The 17,569-nt window shown below is 46.0% G+C and overlaps 1 protein-coding gene across 1 annotated transcript in view; it reads left to right on the top strand.

Annotated features, from left to right (window-relative positions):
• DAB1 (DAB adaptor protein 1) overlaps positions 1-17,569 on the top strand; it is a 282,080-nt gene that overhangs the window by 214,765 nt on the left and 49,746 nt on the right. The window contains exons 5-7 of the mRNA XM_054512854.2: positions 1,609-1,740; positions 2,368-2,487; positions 11,013-11,072. Coding sequence (XP_054368829.1) covers positions 1,609-1,740; positions 2,368-2,487; positions 11,013-11,072 — 312 coding nt within the window. The remainder of the gene's footprint in view (positions 1-1,608; positions 1,741-2,367; positions 2,488-11,012; positions 11,073-17,569) is intronic.

A 17,569-nucleotide genomic window follows, 5' to 3' on the forward strand; every position in this document is an offset into this window, starting at 1 on the left:
TTTCATTTGCGTGCACAATGACATGTGTTGTCTTAATTAAGGATAGTTATAAATTTCTGTTTCACCTTTTGAAATGTTGAAAATTGCTTAGGACTTCTTTTTATTACTTTTGATGACCCAAGGAGATCCTGGGCTTTGGGTTAGGAGCCATTGATCTGGTACAAACTTCTCACTGGATAGAAGACTAGACAGAGGTCCAGAGAGGTGCAGTGAGTGCCTTGTGCTCACACAGTGGCTAGAATTCAAGCCTCTTAATACCTAATATAATAAAAAGACCCCTCATATAAGGACTTGAAGCATATCATTTAATGCCCAGCTGCCTGTGTAAGCCTTTACGCAGAGTACTGTCCACTGAGGGTTGCTTTAAGTAGGTTCAGTACAGGAAAACGGCCATAAAGATGATCACCGCCAACAAGATGGCGAGCATTTGTTGAGGCTTAGGTAATAAAGAAGAGACGATCAGTTTCAAAAGGTTTTCTAATTACTGGTCAACTATCCCAGTTTACTCTTGAGTTCAGCAACTGTGGGTCAAGCACAGCGCAAGGTTCTAGGATGACAGAGTTGAGGAAGATGGAGCCTGGTGGGGAAGGCAGACCAGGAATCAGGCAAATCTATCTGAGAAGGAAGGTCTTTGAAAGCAAGAGCGCAGGGGGCTGTGTGTGAGGAATCAGTTAGGAATCTAGGTAACAGTAGAGACTGAAGTTCTATGGAATTATTTCTGCAGGGGGAGGGAAAGCAAGCCTTGCTCAGGGGAGGTTTCGCAGAGGTGGTGCTATTCGAATGTCTTTTTTTAAAGATTTTATTTATTCGAGAGAGAGAGAAAGAGGTGAGCAGAGGGAGAGGGAGAAGCAGACCCCCACTGAACGTGGAGCCTGAGGAGGGCTCGATCCCAGGACCCTGGGATCACGACTTGAGCCAAAGGCAGCTGCTTAACCCACTGAGCCACCCGGGCACCCCTCAAATGCCCTTTTAAAAGGGACTAGGATTCAGGCAAATGGGTAGAAGAATGGGCATTGCACACAGAGCAACCAGCCCATGAAAAGTCTCAGAACTAAGGGAGTCCACCTCTGGCCCAGATGGTGACTCTGGACAAGATAGAAAAAGGTGTTCGTTCCTTTAGATACTGTCACCATCTGTCAAGAAAGGGTGGCACCCACACACGTTTACAGTTCTGTGACTTTGAACGGCGCCCCAGTATCCGTACAGAGTGCCACTCTTCCAGCACAGCGTGCAGAGGCCCGGGGTGTGGGAGTGTGTTAAATATCACACCAGCGCTTTGCCTGGGCCGTGTCCTGAAGCGAGCTACAACCGGAGCCTGCCCCACTGAATTATCCTGACTGGCCCTGGCAAGCTGAGGAAGCCACCGCCACAGATGCACCTTCAGCATGTGAGCAGTCCTGTTTTTCTCTCTGGTCACAGCACTAAGACCATGGAGGGAAGCCTCCATCTCTCAAGGGCAGGCGCGGCTCTTTTTCCTTCCATCTGGACCCAACAGCTTTTTCCAAAGCCCTTCGGGCCTGTTCACACATAGCTGAAACACATCTCCTATGGATCAACAGCTCGAAGGGAAAGTCTCGTGAAATATGCTCTTCCTTTTGTCTCCACTAGGCTCTTCAGCATCATCATGCTGTTCACGAAATTTCCTACATTGCAAAGGACATCACAGATCACCGGGCCTTTGGATACGTTTGTGGGAAGGAAGGGAATCACAGATTTGTTGCCATAAAAACAGCCCAGGCGGTGAGTATCCCCATCCGAGGAGGGCTCCTCTCCTAGTAGCTTTAGGGGACAGTGCGTCCGGTCACGCTGTGGGTCTTTGAAGCCTGCCTCTGATGTAGGTCGAGACCATGCTGATGCTTAGGCGCCCATGTCTAGAGCATAAATAGCCTCGGAGCAAGGAAACGGGGGGCTCAGGCCCATCCGGTCTTCTTGTTGTTTTTTCTAATGTGTATTTTGTAATGACTAATTCTTTTCCTTTCTGATTAAGTTGGATGGAGGCACCGCTATACAAATAAGTTTCCTTGTGTTCATAGCCTCATTTAAAAAGAAAATAAGAGAAAACAAATAGCTGTTTTGCATAAGGCCTGCCCTAATTTTATTGTATTCGAAATTACTAATAAATAAAAGCAGTGCCTTTTATGCTTATGATTATGAATTTGCAAATATAATTAGTTGAAGAAATGAACTTTAGCCTAGATGCAATTTGCTAAACCAATATAAACAAGGTAGAATTAATTAAAGATGGAATGCTTTCAGTTTGATAGGAACAGGAAGGGCGGGGGCTGTAGCTGGCAAAAAACAGAAACAGGCCTCTCTGGCTCAGGACGTTTCCCTTACTAATGCACTTTATACCCCCTTTTACTCCAGGCTGAACCTGTTATTCTGGACTTGAGAGATCTCTTTCAACTTATTTATGAATTGAAGCAAAGAGAAGAGTTGGAAAAAAAGGCACAAAAGGATAAGCAGTGCGAACAAGCTGTGTATCAGGTATACCCGTGAATTTCTCTGAGCACTAGAGAAGATTGGGCCTTAAACAGACGCGAAAACTGATAGTCAGGGCTTGTCCTCCTGCTGCCAAGTAGAAATAAACAAAGATGAAAGGTTCCCGTGTAAATTACAGGCACCCAAAGCACACAGTTAGAGATGATCTTTTATTCTCTGAAATCCTGGACATGTTCGAGAAAGTGAAATTTTGAATTCCAAGGAAGATTTCCGGGGGAGGAGAACAGAAAGACACAATTGCTTTTGCTGTTGTTAAAGGTGGGGGTGGGGGTGGCTACAAGATGGCTCGTTTTTCCTTTGTGGGTTGTTTTGTACTTGAAATGACCCAGCAGCCTCTCCCCTCCAGAGCTGGTTTCTTTACTGTCCTGTAATTTCTGAATACAGTTTCATACCTCTCCCTTTATTTATATCCTCTGCTTCTCAACCTCCCTTCTCTCGCTCTGCTGTAGACAATTTTGGAAGAGGATGTTGAAGATCCTGTATACCAGGTAATTTCTGGAAGCCGTCGGGGTTTTTAGGGTCAGGAATGGCGAGGCCCTTGCTACAGACACTTTGCAGAGCTCCTGAAGAGCCCCTGACTGCAGAGCCTGGAGAGGGATGGAGATTAGTTCCCAGGGTGAGGGCTGGGTTTCCATGAAAAACAAACAGATGTTTGGCTGACATCCATTACGTGAGATCTGGAGATACACTTCTCCCTTCTTGCCCCTGCCTCGGCCCCCTCCACAGTCTATAAATATGCAGAGCTGGGTGTTTTCGGGAGTGTCTTGAATATTCCAAGTTCATTAGGAGGCTTCTCTGACTTAGGAACCAGGGCTGGGGACTGAGTTTTGGTGACTTTGGAGTACAAGCAGGGCAGTTTGTAAGTTTTGGGAAGGCTGTGGGGGCAAGTCTCTGGCCCCTCTGATGAGCCAGCTCATGCCATGGGCGCTGTTGGGAGGAGGGTGAGGGAGACCCTAGAGACGTCCTAGCCCATAGATTTCCCTGAACTCTGCAAGGTTGCAGCCCAGGTGGGGCCAGAGACATGACTTCTCTTGGATCCAACTATGTGCTCTGTACAAACAGATGCAGAAAGAAGGGAAGAGGAGGCCTCCCACCACAACCCCAAACCCACTCATGCTTATTCCTAAGGAGAAAAAGCCAAAAAATGGACTTGTTGGACATAAAACCCAAAACTTCTATTTCTAACCGGACACACCTGGGTTGTGTGTGTGTGTGACACATTGTTATTCAGTGCCTATTTCCACATAGAAAGCTGGTATAGCTGTGACAAAAATAAAATAATATGGATAAAATAAGTAATATAATACAAATAACTTGAAGTAGAAGTATCTAGCCTGTGTGGTTTTTAACAAAAGCCAAAGATGTGCCCAGCGGCATGCCCTCCCTCTAGAATGCTGAGGGTGAGAATTTGTCTAGATATGAGCTCGTCCCCTGGCTAACTGACTCACAGAGACTGAAGAATATTGCCCTGTTTGAAATGGCCCGGTCCTGTAGAAGTCTGAAACATGCACAGGAAAAAAAACAAAACAAAACCGATTTTCAATATTTAAAACTCAGAACGTAAAATCAGGTGATATCTATGGGATGAGGAGGTTTGTGGTTTGTAAGCACTTCCGGGCCAAGTGAGGATGTTGGGCTTGAGAGAAGCAAAGGGGGGCAATTGCTACTACCCAGATTACAAAGTCGGGCCACTAGATGTTCCCAGGAGATGTCATTCGCACTCAGCAGCCTGGCACGTGCCGATATTATTGCGAGCAAATGCCGTCGCATGAAGAGGCCACATCTCCAGAAAGATACGCGGGGTCCCATGCCCTCACAGCCATCAGACCCTTACCTTCTTCCTTAGAAAAGGCAGGAGTGTGCAAGGCACGTGCAGCGTTTCAGTGATCCCCTTGTCTCTTGAAGGTGTTTTCTGCTGCGACTGTTTCTTTAATGCTCACTGTGATTTGTATCCTAAATTCCAAATGCCTTTTTTTTCCCCCTCTCTCTTCTTCCCCTCTGACCTTTCCTCTCTGGCCGCACCATAATAGTACATTGTGTTTGAGGCTGGACACGAGCCAATCCGTGATCCCGAAACGGAAGAAAACATTTATCAGGTATAAAATCGCTTCTCTCTCTTTCCATTGCGCCACTGCCTCCTTCCGTTGCGCGGACAGGTCCCCAGAACCTGGGGCACGCTCCTCACAGGGTCTCTCCATGCACTAGGTCATCCAGGCTTGGTCAAATACCTTCCTCTGAGTTGGCTTTTACCGATTGACCAGTAGTTTCTACGCCTTATTGTAGAAATGTTCAATCGCCCGTTGAGTGCGGTGTTTTAATTGTTAATGGATCTTAACTATTTTCAGTGGACTCAAGAATCAAACATTCCATTGGAATAAAGTAATCCAGGAGGGTCCTTCATTTCTCCAAAGAAGGTGCTCATCAAATTTCTTTAAAAAGCCAACTGCACTCCTGAAAATCAAGGACAAATTCAAAACACTGTTGCAAAACAGCACTGGGAATATTAACTGAATAAAAGAAAGTACAGCTCAAGGTTTCACCCCTCCTAAAGGGAAGGTAAATTAATATTCTTAAATGTCTGCTCATGTGAAGAGCACTGCACACACTTTGTGATTCATTTAATTCTGACAAACATGCTATGAAGTAGGTATTTAATCCCGCTTTTACAAGGGGAAACTGAGACTCAGAGACGTTGAGTAGCTTCCCGGGGACTGTATAGCTATTTAGAGCTGAGATCAGACCCATTGTGAGTGAAGGCAGAACTCACACATCCTCCCCCATGCTTTTCCATCAAAGAGTTTGAGAAATTGCACCATAGCAACACATCAAACAAATATGACAACATCCAGTTTTTCACTAATTAGAATTTTAGCCTGAATTTGAAACATAAACATTATGGAAGAAGGAAAAAATTTATTTAATAAGTGATTTTAATTTTCTTAATTTACTCAGTTGTGCGGTCTGCTTTTCTGCCTTGGCATGCATTACTTGTGTAATAAAAGTAAAACAGATTTTCAATTTCTGTCTAATGCACAGAATTCTAAATGACCAAAGTATCACATCAGCTCTACCAACAAGTCGGCTTAAGCCAGTCCCATGGAGTAATAATCGAAGTATTTCTATCCCCTGGAACTGTCTGGATTGGATGCAAGTGGGAGGTTGTGCTCTGAAGTTTTGTTTAAAATCATCACTCACAAAGTTTCCGATCTTTACACAGAGAACTTGCATATTTGTTCTCGGTGTCAGATTTTAAATTACTACAATCTTGTGGTGTCTGAATATGCGGCCAAAGGAGCCATTAACCAGTCATCCTCTGAAGAAAAAACACCTTTCAAGACAAAATTAGGCTTTTCAGCGCAAGGTTTCTGAATTCCAACTGAGCAGTAGTTGGCGGGGCTCCCACTGTGCCCTGTGGGGGGACTGCTGGGAGTGTGGGACATCCTGTGTGCAGGAAGAATTCGTCTAGGCTGGCAGAGAACTGGGCTCTGGTTCTGGCCGCATCACCACCTAACTTTGGCTGAGTGGTAGTGGGCAAGATACTTGCCCTCTCTGAGATTCCCTTTCCCCAGTGATAAGGTAGGGGAGTAATTTCTCCGTAACTCACATTTGGAATGAGAATGAAGCAAGATCATGTGAAGGATGTACAGAAGAGACTCTATCCTGGGTCACACAGTGTGTGGATTCAGGATCTTAGTCCAGGTACCAACTCAGCCATTCATCCAGCTTGTCGAGTTCCTTTCTGTCTCCGAGCCTCAGTGTACTCATCTGTAAAATGAGCAGCTAAGACAGAAGAGTCTCGACGGGCCCTTTGCTGCTTTTTGTGACTCATGCCTCATCACAGGACAGTGATTCTTTAGAGAATCATGTTGGCTTGCTTTACGGGGCAAACAAGACTCTTAGAAGTGGTGTGTGTGTGTGTGCGTGCGCGCGCGCGTGGTCTGTAGCTACTTAACATTTATTGAGTGCTGACTGTGGGCCGGCTCTGTGAATGGGATCTACATGCAATATCTTATCTCTCACAATAAGACTGTGTGGCTTGCGCCGTCATTCCCACCTTACAGACAAAACAGTGGGGCTCACACAGATGAGGTGCCTTGCCCAAGGTCACAGAGCTATAAGACGTGGCCCCCTCACTCACAGCCAGGTCTCTCTGACCTCAGTAAATAAATAAATCCCAAGGTTCTTTTCAGCTCAGAATATCCTGATGCAGAGTTTCATGATTGGATTCTGTGTAGGTATCAAGTCACTATCTAAAAATCACACTTGTTTTAACACTTCTGACCTCCGGATCTTCCCGTCTGTCCATCATTAGCAGGAAGGTACCATTTAAGGAAATGAATATTTTATCAACCCTCTGTTCTCCTCTCTTGCTTTGCCAGTCAGCTGAGCCTCAATTTGCTTAAGGAGAGATAAGCTCTTGGGCCTGAAGATAAGGCTGGGCTTTTAAGGAGCTGCGATTAGGATCTGGGCTCCTCTTTGTGTTTTAAGAGCCTAGGAGTGAGTGTTCCATAGTTATTCCTCCTGAGTAGATTGCAGTGTTTCTTATTCTTCAGCTTGGCCCAGGGTGGTCTCAGATTTTCATCCGTTCCATTTTGTGGAACGAGGCAGACCTTATCACTGGGACAGACGAGGCACCTGGGGCCTAATCCTTGAGCTGTTTTGTGGTCTTGGGCGAAGTACATAACTTTTGTATCTCAATCTCCTGGGCTATAAAATGAGGTACGCTACGTCATCTGCTTCTAGAAGTGATGTGAAGGTGTAAAGCGCTTGGTACATAGTAGGTTCTGTGTAAATGTTGGTTCCCTTTACTTCCTAAGAATGTCATTGGTACCCGACGCTGTTCAAGATGTCTTATGATGATGTATTAAGTGAAGTAGAACATGACTTGCTCACCTCCTCCTGTCAGAGAGCCTAGCAGAAAGTTGCAACCTCACCTAACTTTGCTATTTATAACCCCCGTGTAAGGGAGGGAGAGACTCTTGAGTAAATGTAACCTCTCTTTGAGGATCAGTAGTCTCATTTTCCAAACTAGATTAATAATAATAATTGTCTTTCTTTTTGCGTGCACCAGAAAAAGTTATCCGTCATCTTTTTTAAAACAACACAGAACCTTGCGGTACAAGGGTTTTTACACCTCACTTAACATTGACCCTTGCAATAACTCAGGAGGATAAGAATAGCTATGATGACTATCATTTTAAACCGTAAGGAAATCAAGTCCTGCAATTCAAGGGCTGGGCCCAAGGCCAGAGCCTCGGCTTCTCAACCCGGTATTCTGTAGCACGTTAACAAGCTTCCTGCGCCAGCAAGACCGCAGCCTTCCACACAGGCATTGTTCACGTTCCTTGGTTCGAAAATCATTTTTAATCGCCCATAATGTGTCAAGTATTGTTATTTTAAAATGATAAGTCTCTGCTCCTGTGTCACTCAACCCTTAAACTGCCTCTCTAACACTCTTAGGATGTTGCTGAGCTCAAAGTGCCTTCTGTACCTACGGTGGTTAACGTGTAGCTTTGACAATAATCCCACATCTGTTAACTCCTTCATTCAAAACGCAGTTATGGCTAGCGCACCTAGCGTGTGCCGGGCACATGGGGATGGGCTAGACCATGGCGTGGTCCTGGCCCCCTGGGAGTTTCTAAGCACCCCCTTGAATGTCTCCGACAGCTAGGTGAGAAGACTGAGATTCGGAGAACAAAGGGACACTCTGAGGTCCCACAGCCTGTGGCAGAGCTGGGATCAGGAACCAGATCTCCTGCTTCCTTTTGCTTCAGAACTGTTCTCACTCGCTCTGCAGTGTCATGTTATGAAATGGTCTACAGGCAGAAGGGACCAGCCAGGTAGCGAGGAGAACCCGGACCAGGCTCCCTCTGATCTTCATCCCTCGGGCACTTCTGCCAGTGTTCTGCCCTTGGCATGCACATGGTAAACGTTTGATGCTTAAACATTGCCTGCGTAACTGGTATTTACCGATGGGGAACAGGCTAGTGACATATCTGTCCTGCCCTAGCTTACAGCTGCAGTGTGGTTTGACAGGTCCCACATAAGATAAAGCACATTTTATGCTCATGTGAGTAGCCCGATTTCTTTCCCACCTCCCCCCAGTAAGACAGGGAACTCCATTCCATTGTGGGCCATATCCAGCTTTTCGCCATCATTGTCCCGGGCAAAGCACAGAGCACAATGCATAATAGGTTCTTGGCCACTTTGATTTTTTAGTGGAAGGCTGTAGCAGAGGTTACAGAGGGTATAGAGGAAGGCTCCCACCAGGTAGAGAGCCAAGCAAGGCTCCCGAGAAGACTTCCCAGCCGACATAAATCTTAAAGGACAAACAGGCAGATTGATATCTCACCCATGGGAGAGCCAAGCAGCAAAGCTTTTTCAATTATGCATAGTTTGGGTTTATCCAACCTGCCGCTTCTCCTCCATTTGCAGGGATAATTGAGAGTCAGCCGCGGTTCAACTTGCTAAGTGCCCATAGTGAGCCGTGAATTACGGGGAACAGAAATGCTGTTCATTTTGCGCAGGAAAGGGTGAGCTAGTAAAAATACAAGTGTGGGCTGGTAATTTATTGGCCCTTGTTAACAAGGGCTCGGTAGGCATTCTTAGAGGATTTCTTTTAGATGGTGGCCGGTTATCAGGAGCAAAGAAATTACATTCTTCATTGGCTACCTGAGAGCTGAGGTTTGCAAGAGCAGCTCAGAAAGTGCATTTTCTGCATCTCCATGCTCTCTCATAGTCCTCTTTTCTGCAAAAATGTGCACAACCTTTTGAGAGTGTAGAATGTGATGTCCAAGAAAAAGAAGCAGTGGGAACAGCTATGGGGACGGGACGGTGGGGACTGTCTGTATAGTGTCGTAGTTAAAAGGCCAAGTGCCAGGACTCCAACTCTGGCAGCCCCGCTCACCTGCAGAACCCCTCCTCTGCTTCCTTTTCCTCCTCTGCAACACAGTTGTCATCCTTACCCAACTGACTGGTCCCAAGGATTACATGAGAATACATGTAAACACAAACATTCAGAACAGTGCTTGGCAGACAGAAAGCACCCTGTCAATGTGAGTTCGTGCCTTGTCTGGTAGCCAGAAAGAGCTGGGTTTGAATCTCATCACTTAACTAGCTTGGAAGCTTTGGAAGAGTTCCTCTAACATCTCTGAGCCTCACTTTCTACTATGTAAAGTGAAGATTCTAATACCGAGTTCTTAAGATTTTTATAAGGATTTGAAGTTAAGCTGATGAGAGTGGAAACAGCAAAGGGGACTTGAGGAATGAGCTGAAATTCCTCCTTCTTCATGTGGTAGAGTTGACTGGTCCAAGCCTAAAAGACACTTTTTCCGTTTCTTCACTGTTGCCCACATTTCTGATGATACATTCACCCAGAAGATATTTACCAAATGCCTACTGAGCTGCAGGCACCATGCCTGCTCTTGAGGAGCTCCGAGTCTCATGAAAAGGAACACAGATTAGCAGACAATTGTAAAATCACTACAGGCTGAGGCATCCGATGGCGGTGTGAGCTGCCCTGTGCTGGGTGCTGGGAAGCATGAGTGATTGCTTTCAAGCCAGAATGTTTCAGTGTAAAGCCCTTGATTGACTCATTAGAAAAGTATTCAACATGTCTACTGTTGTTAGTGTTAGGACAGAATACGTTCTTATACTTGCTTGTATAATGTATCAGTGGTGAAAGAAGCCATCATTCTAACACTTTACAGTGTTTTAGGTCCTAATAGTTTTTATTTATCATCTCTTTTCTCCTTTGATCCCCACAATAACCCAAACGAGAAGCAGAGCCAATAGCACCCATTTTATAATGGTGAAGCTCAGAGGAGCTAAGTGACCTGCATGGGGTGATAAGTTACCAAGTGGCCCAGTAAGACCAGATGGATGAGTCAGAGGAGTGAGGGAGGGAAGAAAATACAGATACATATTAAAAAACAATTGAGATTTTCCGGATTCTTGTCTTACGCTTTTCATGCCATTGATGACCCCTTTTCTTGGAAAAAAAAACTTGTGGTGAATATCCCGTGGCTTGTCTACGATCCCAGCAGAAGCCATTCTTGATACTGGGACCTTGATATTTGCTATATTTTAAATAACCTGGATCTCAGTCTGTGCACCAAGCAGCTTAAGCTCAGCCACAAACTAATTTTAATCACTTCGCACAAGTCAGAACACTTTACTGCGTCCCATTTCTGTCTTTGGTGAAACGAGGATGATTTTTATCCACCATGTGACCCCTGAGGAGAGGTCTCTGCAGCCTCCTGTTCTGTGATTCTGTGAGGAGCCCAGTGGCAGAGACCCCCTGCAGACATTAATGAGGTGATTCACACACTCCTCCCTCATCCAGCTGTCCCTAGGGAAGGGGCCTGGCCTGCCTTTGATTTGGGACCCTCGGGCCTCGGGGGCTGTTCTCCTCCACACTCAGCCAGCCTGGAGTTGGATTGGGGTTGCTTTGTTCTTTGAAAGTGGAATATCAAAGTGTTTTGACTGTGTTGAATTTGGTTTTTCCACAGGTTCCCACCAGCCAAAAGAAGGAAGGTGTTTATGATGTGCCAAAAAGTCAACCTGTAAGTGTAAGTATACCTTCTTTCTTCTGCCAGGTTCCTGTAACCCCCATTCATATGAAACTGTGTCTACCACCTGAGGAAAGAACCCCTCTTCTGGATATAAGTGTCACAACTGGTAGAGCTTTGGCGGGGTCTGCATGCTAAGGACTCCTCAGTGAGTCAGAGGGAAGGAGGCATAAGGTGGAAATGGTGGGGCTGAGGAAGAGGTGCCAGTCTGGACCAAGGTCTGGCCCCATGAGTGGCAGTGAGTTGAATTGTGCAAACCACTATGTCTGAGGGCCTCAAGGTCTCACGTGTGCAATAGCAAAAGTCTCCCGCCAAAGACTATATTATACATGGTCAGATAGGGGGCAGTGTCTCGATCCTGGGAAGAGGGTTGCCATCCAGTTTGAAAGTAGTTGACGGGTCTCAGAGGGACAGTCGAAGAGCTGGCCAAGGCCTTTGGCGTGTGTGAGGGTGCAGCCAGTGGACAGACCACTGTGAAAAAGGCCATGTGTAGTGGGCTTTCTAAGAACTCAGGAGGTCCACTACCTCTAGACCCCATCAGCTGGAGGGACTCCTGGAAATGGGAAATCTCAAGCTCTGTGACACTGCCCCATGCCACTGCGAGGCCAGGCTCATATATAGGACCTCCAGTTGGCCCTCAGAAGGCAGCCTCAGAACTTTTGCTCCGGAGGACGTATGACTTGGCCACGGCCCATGTAAAAAGAACTAGGGTATTTAGTCACTGTTGATCTCAGCTCAGTAATGAGTAGAAAGAACACAGGCTGTGAAGACAGACCCTTAGAAATTCCAGCTCCAACCCTAATCGGACTGTTGTGAGGCTGAATGACGCTATCTGGGACATTGTTATTGGTTCTGGACCCCACCCTGTGAGGGATTTTCAGAGCACAAAGGAATCCTAGGGAATATGCGCTCATCAGAGAGGCACACGGAAATGTCCTCATTTAATCTAATCCATATGCTCTGTTAAGGGTTTTACATGAATGTGTCCTTTAATCCTCCAAACAGAAGGCACCCCTGCACGTGTGTTGTCATTACAAGCGATGCACGGCAAATAGTTCTCACCGAGCCGGGGAGTGCAAGTATGCTAGGTAATTGCACACCTCCTCTGGGAAGCCTTCTTTACCCCAGAGTAAACCTCCACCCCCCCACCCCCCCGCCCCTGGAGACCACTATGCTCCTCTTTGCAGTGATAACAATGCATTGTTACTTTTTCTTAATGAATCCATGTGAGCCCTTGACTTTGATTTTTTTTAATATTATTATATTATGTTAATCACCATACATTAAATCATTAGTTTTTGATGTAGTGTTCCATGATTCATTGTTTGCGTATAACACTCAGTACTGCATGCAGAACGTGCCCTCCCTTAATACCCATCACCAGGCTAACCTATCCCCCCACCCCTGCCCCTCTAGAACCCTCAGTTTGTTTCTCAGAGTCCGTAGTCTCTCATGGTTCGTCTCCCCCTCCGATTTCCCCCCCTTCATTCTTCCCCTCCTACTATCTTCTTTTTTTTTTTTCTTAACATATAATGTATTATTTGTTTCAGAGGTACAGGTCTGTGATTCAATAGTCTTACACAATTCACAGCGTTCACCATAGCACATACCCTCCCCAGTGTCTATCACCCAGTCACCCCATCCCTCCCACCCCACCCCCCACTCCAACAACACTCAGTTTGTTTCCTGAGATTAAGAATTCCTCATATCAGTGAGGTCATATGATACATGTCTTTCTTTGATTGACTTATTTCGCTCAGCATAATACCCTCCAGTTCCATCCACGTCGTTGCAAATGGCAAGATTTCATTCCTTTTGATGACTTTGATTTTCTTAAAGGCCTTGGCTTTGGGGTTAATGACAGACAGTACCTGCCTTAGAGTGTTTGTGTTAAGGACTAAATGAGCCGAAGGCTGTGAATTATCCGAGGGCTTGGTGCAGAATAGGGATTCAACAGCATGAGCTGTTCTATTCTGTTTGTTTCTTCTATTTTTCTGTGAGCTCCTTGAGGACAGGAATCACTTCTAATCATTACTCACTAAAGTAACTCCTCTGGGGACTTGGAATCTCTTTGAGCTTTTGATGGTATACTCTTTCCCCATGAAAAAACAAAACAAAACAAAAAAACCCACACATGTGCCCATGTAAATTTTTGTGGGCTTTGAAACCAATAGGATCCTTGATTGCAGCCCCAAAACCTCTGTCGTAGAGCTCAGTCCCTGGCTCATTGTCACCTTCCGTGGTCAGAGATATTCTCACTGAGGTGTCACTTTTGGTGTATTGGATTCTAGAGTTTGGCACAGAAGTTAGAATCCATTGCATTTCTTATGGGTCTTACCCACCTCAGTGCATCAACTTATGGGAGCACAGTTTTGTCTTGACCTGGGCTGCAGGTCCAGAGGGAAAGCCGATTCCCTCTCTTCCCTCTCCCCCACCTTCATGCATCCATGCGCTAGTTTACCCCACCAGGCCCAATAACCTTGGGGTGCTAAACTGTACTTGTACCTTTCTTGTTCCCCTTGCATAAATAACATATTAGGATGCTTTTGTTGGCTTGTTTTAATCCAGACCTATAATGTTCCCTTCTTCTAGCAGATTTGCTCTTAGGGTCATACTACGCTCCCCTCCACCCTTTCCTAGGACTCGGAACCAAGAGAAGGATTAATCCCACTCCCAAAAATATACATTTCCTCGCTTCCTAGTCAAGGCACCTGGAAGATTTGCACGCAGGCTTTATTTTTATGCTGAGGTTTTTGAATTCCAATAGCACAGATGCTGGCTGATAGGGAATGTTAGCTGGCTAGAGAGACAGAGAGGAAGGAGGTATCACTTGGACAGAGCCTTGAAGGATGAACAGGACGTGGGCAGGCAAAGTACCTTCTGGGCATATCACTGAGGTCCTTTGGGCTCCTGAGTTTTCACTGCCTCTGCTTAGCAGCACTCAGAACTGATGAATTTATCATCATTTTCCTTCTAGAAGAAACAGGGGACATGAAGGTAGTCTTCCTTTCGGCCAGCTGATAATGCTGCTCATGTTCTTTAGACAGACATCCTGGCCTCGTTGGGGTTGTCAGGAATGCACATTCCTGAGTGGGGAGGAAGATGTCCGCTAAGCAGCCCATTACCACATCCATTATTTAGTGCTTTTTGCACTCTGTTAGCCTTTGAACATGATTCTGGTTCTGCAGGGGGACCTCAAGAATGGAATGGTGCATTCACAGGTTGCAGAAGTGCCTCTTTCAGACCCTGTATGCCCCACAACACTGAACTTGGCTGAGACTTAACCTTCATGGTCAACTGTTTCAATGACACGGACCTAAACCTTTGCATGCCTCATGTCATTGTCACATGAGAAACACCCAGCCGTTGTCTTCTCCCCTCCCCTCCTTCCCAGCTCGTGTAATATCCTTGTGGCTGAAAAAGAATTCTTCACCCTATAATTGTCCAGTTTAAAACCCTTTTATGTTGTTGTATTAAACATAAAAGACTTTCTAATTATCAGTAATAACCAGTCAGTGGATTCTAGCAGAACTTTCTTTGGCCTTCAAAAGAGAGACTTAAAAGTTCGGCATAGTGGTAAATGGAAGGGACACATGAGTTGTCAAATTAATAAGCCAGCGTCAACATTCATTTGCTTCACATGAAACATGGGTTCAGAAATTGAAAGGAATGATCAGACTCCCCCTGAGATTCTTTCCTCACTTTGGATGTGATCTTTGCCAATCGCTTCGAGTTTCTGAGACTCATTTTTCTGTTCTGCAAAGTGGAAATGATCACCATCCTCCACCAACATCTCAGGGCTTGTGTGAGACTCAGGAAGCAACATTGAGGCATTTTCTGTGAGGATGAAGTGTTGCTTTCACAGCCCCTCGGGCTGTAAAGATTGAGGGATGGTGTGTATTAGTTACCTCCAGTTACTTTACAGGCTAACCCAGGATTACGAGAAAGGCTCAAGTTTTATGACAAGAGAGGGCAAATCTGGGCTCAGTATCAGAAAGAAATTTGAAATCACCTGAGCTGCGCTTCAGAGGACAGGACAGCTCTCAGAGAGTAGTGGGGTCCCTGGTCCTAGGAGTATTCCAGCAGCCCGTGAATGTTTCTGTAGGATTCCTGTGCTGTGAAGGTGGGTGCCGGGAGTGGACCTCAGAGTCCCACATCTGTCTTCGTGTTCACTTGCCCCCATGTTCATTACATCTAGTATTTCCTTCATCCTCTTGCTCCCACTTTCTCAGCTGCCAAGCCAGGCACCCCAGAGGCCCCACTCCTGTCTCCATCCTCTTCTCCCTGGCTTTCATTGCGCAGCAATTAGTTGTGGCCTTGCCCTGTGACATCACTGCTCTGGCTGGAAACAAGTTTACCAAGCATCGTAATCAAGGCACCGCACTGAGCAAGCATTAGGCACAGGGCAGGTACTTAGAAAGTCTCTTCCTCCTTAGCTTCCTTCTGGAGAGCTTGGCATCTCTCTGCTGTGTCTTGGAAAGGAGCCATGCTGGGAGAGACTGGTAGAAACCCCAGTGATCAGATCTCAAGTCCAGGCCTCCCTTCATTTTCTTTTTTTGTGTCATAGCACCAGACCACTAGCCAGGCTCACTGAGAGGCTAAGGGAACTTAGCTGGGGAAAAAGCAGGTTGACTTTATTGAGCATATGTTGTGAGCCACAGGATAGCCTAGACTGTGGTTTTGACCTATCTCATTTAGTGATCACAGCTGGGAAGTAGGTGTCAGTTACATATACGGAAGCTTCCAGAGGTCACATTACTCACCTACACTCACAAAGCCAGTAAGTGGCGGAGCTAAAAGTTGAACCTTAGGTTGTTCTGACTCAGGCACCCATACAATTTCTACTAAAGCCTACTGCATTTAGGATTAAAGAAAATGCCAAGCCCCCATCTCCTCTAGACAGAATTAGTACTCAGGCCGGTTTCTGACTCCCATTACTCATTGTTGCTGAGGCCGGCCCCCAGGGGGTGGCTGTGAACACCTCTCTCCCCCTTTAGCCCAAGTTCCATGAGGCTCGCCCATATCAGACTCATTCCTGACCCCTCACTCTGCCTGTGCACTGTTTTGTTCATTCTGATGTTGAAAAGATAATTGGGAGTCCCAAAGAACAAATCTCAATGAGAGCTGCCTCCCTCTGAAAGACCCTCCACAGGCCCTCCCTTTGGCCCTCCCTGCCTCCCACCCTCCAAACACCTATGTTTCTCTACAAGACTCCTGTCCCCCCAAAATCAGTATTCGGTTGATTTTCCTTGTCCTAGATTTTTCTAAATGTTTTATTTATTCATTTGATAGAGCGAGCAAGCGAGAGAGCACAAGCAGGGGGAGCAGCAGAGGGAGAGAGAGAAGCAGGCTCTCTGCTGAGCAGGGAGCCCCATGCAGGGCTCGATCCCAGGGTGCTGGGATCATGACCCGAGCTGAAAGCAGATGTTTAACCCACTGAGCCACCCAGGCACCCCTTCCTTGCCCTAGATTTAATTCAGTTTCCCTGCTGCAAATGTAGGAAGAGTCAATCCATTAATGTGAAGAATTGCCGAAATTCTCTGGGCAACTGTTCCTAACCACCCTGCCGCCCCGCCCGTCCCCATCTTTCATGGCAAAAAAATTTTCATTCACAATTCAGCAGTTGGTTTTTCCTGTAGTTTGAAATCTGGATCAAGATGTTTTATAATTGAATTAAATCTAGTCTGAACATTTGTCAGTTTCACTTCCTCATTAAGCACCACATTGTAGAGAAATGATAATTATCAGAATGCAGTTAACATAGATGTCACACAAGAGGAGGTCTTCCTGAGCTAAGGGAAAGGAATCTGAATCTGCATATTCCCACGAAGGAAAAAGAAGTTGGCCCCGTCTCATGTTTCTCAGGCAGGCTTTCTTTTCACAGTACTTAACAAAACCGTCCTGAGATAGAATCCAAAATTCCTAGAATCTCAGAGTTAAGGAGAACATGAAAAGCTGCTGGTTTAGCCTTCCCACCGATGCAGGAATCCCTCCAGAGCACTTGTGGTGAGCACCGGTGAACATGCCTGACTCTGGCTTTGGCCCCCATGCCTGCAGTGACAGACCTTCAGGACTTGTAATCCCACAGCTCAGGTGTGAAGAGTCCTTTTTTGAGTTCCCTGACAACTTCTGTCCATTTATTGATTCACTCATTCATCCACTTGGCAAATATTTACTAAGATCCTCCTACCTGCCAGAAAGTGTCCTATTTACTAGAGATAGAAAGATGAATAAGGCTGGCTGCTTGAGAATCTTAATGGCCTCAGGAAGGTAGACTTATACGAATAATTGCAGTCGATGTAATCCAGGCCATAAGAGGCTGTCTAGAAGATGCTGTGGGAGCATAGTGGGGAAGCAACACACTTTGCCCGAGGGAGTTCAGGGAGGTCTTCACCCAGGAGGTAGAGTCTTAAAAGATGATGGGGAATTGGCACTAGAGGAAAGTGGAACAGTATTCAGGAAGAAGGAGCTGAATGTTTAAAGGCACTGAAATGTGG

Source organism: Mirounga angustirostris, unplaced genomic scaffold, assembly GCF_029215605.1.
Source record: "Mirounga angustirostris isolate CCGP_5_RB_7025 unplaced genomic scaffold, mMirAng1.0.hap1 SCAF_4, whole genome shotgun sequence".
NCBI lineage: Eukaryota > Metazoa > Chordata > Mammalia > Carnivora > Phocidae > Mirounga > Mirounga angustirostris.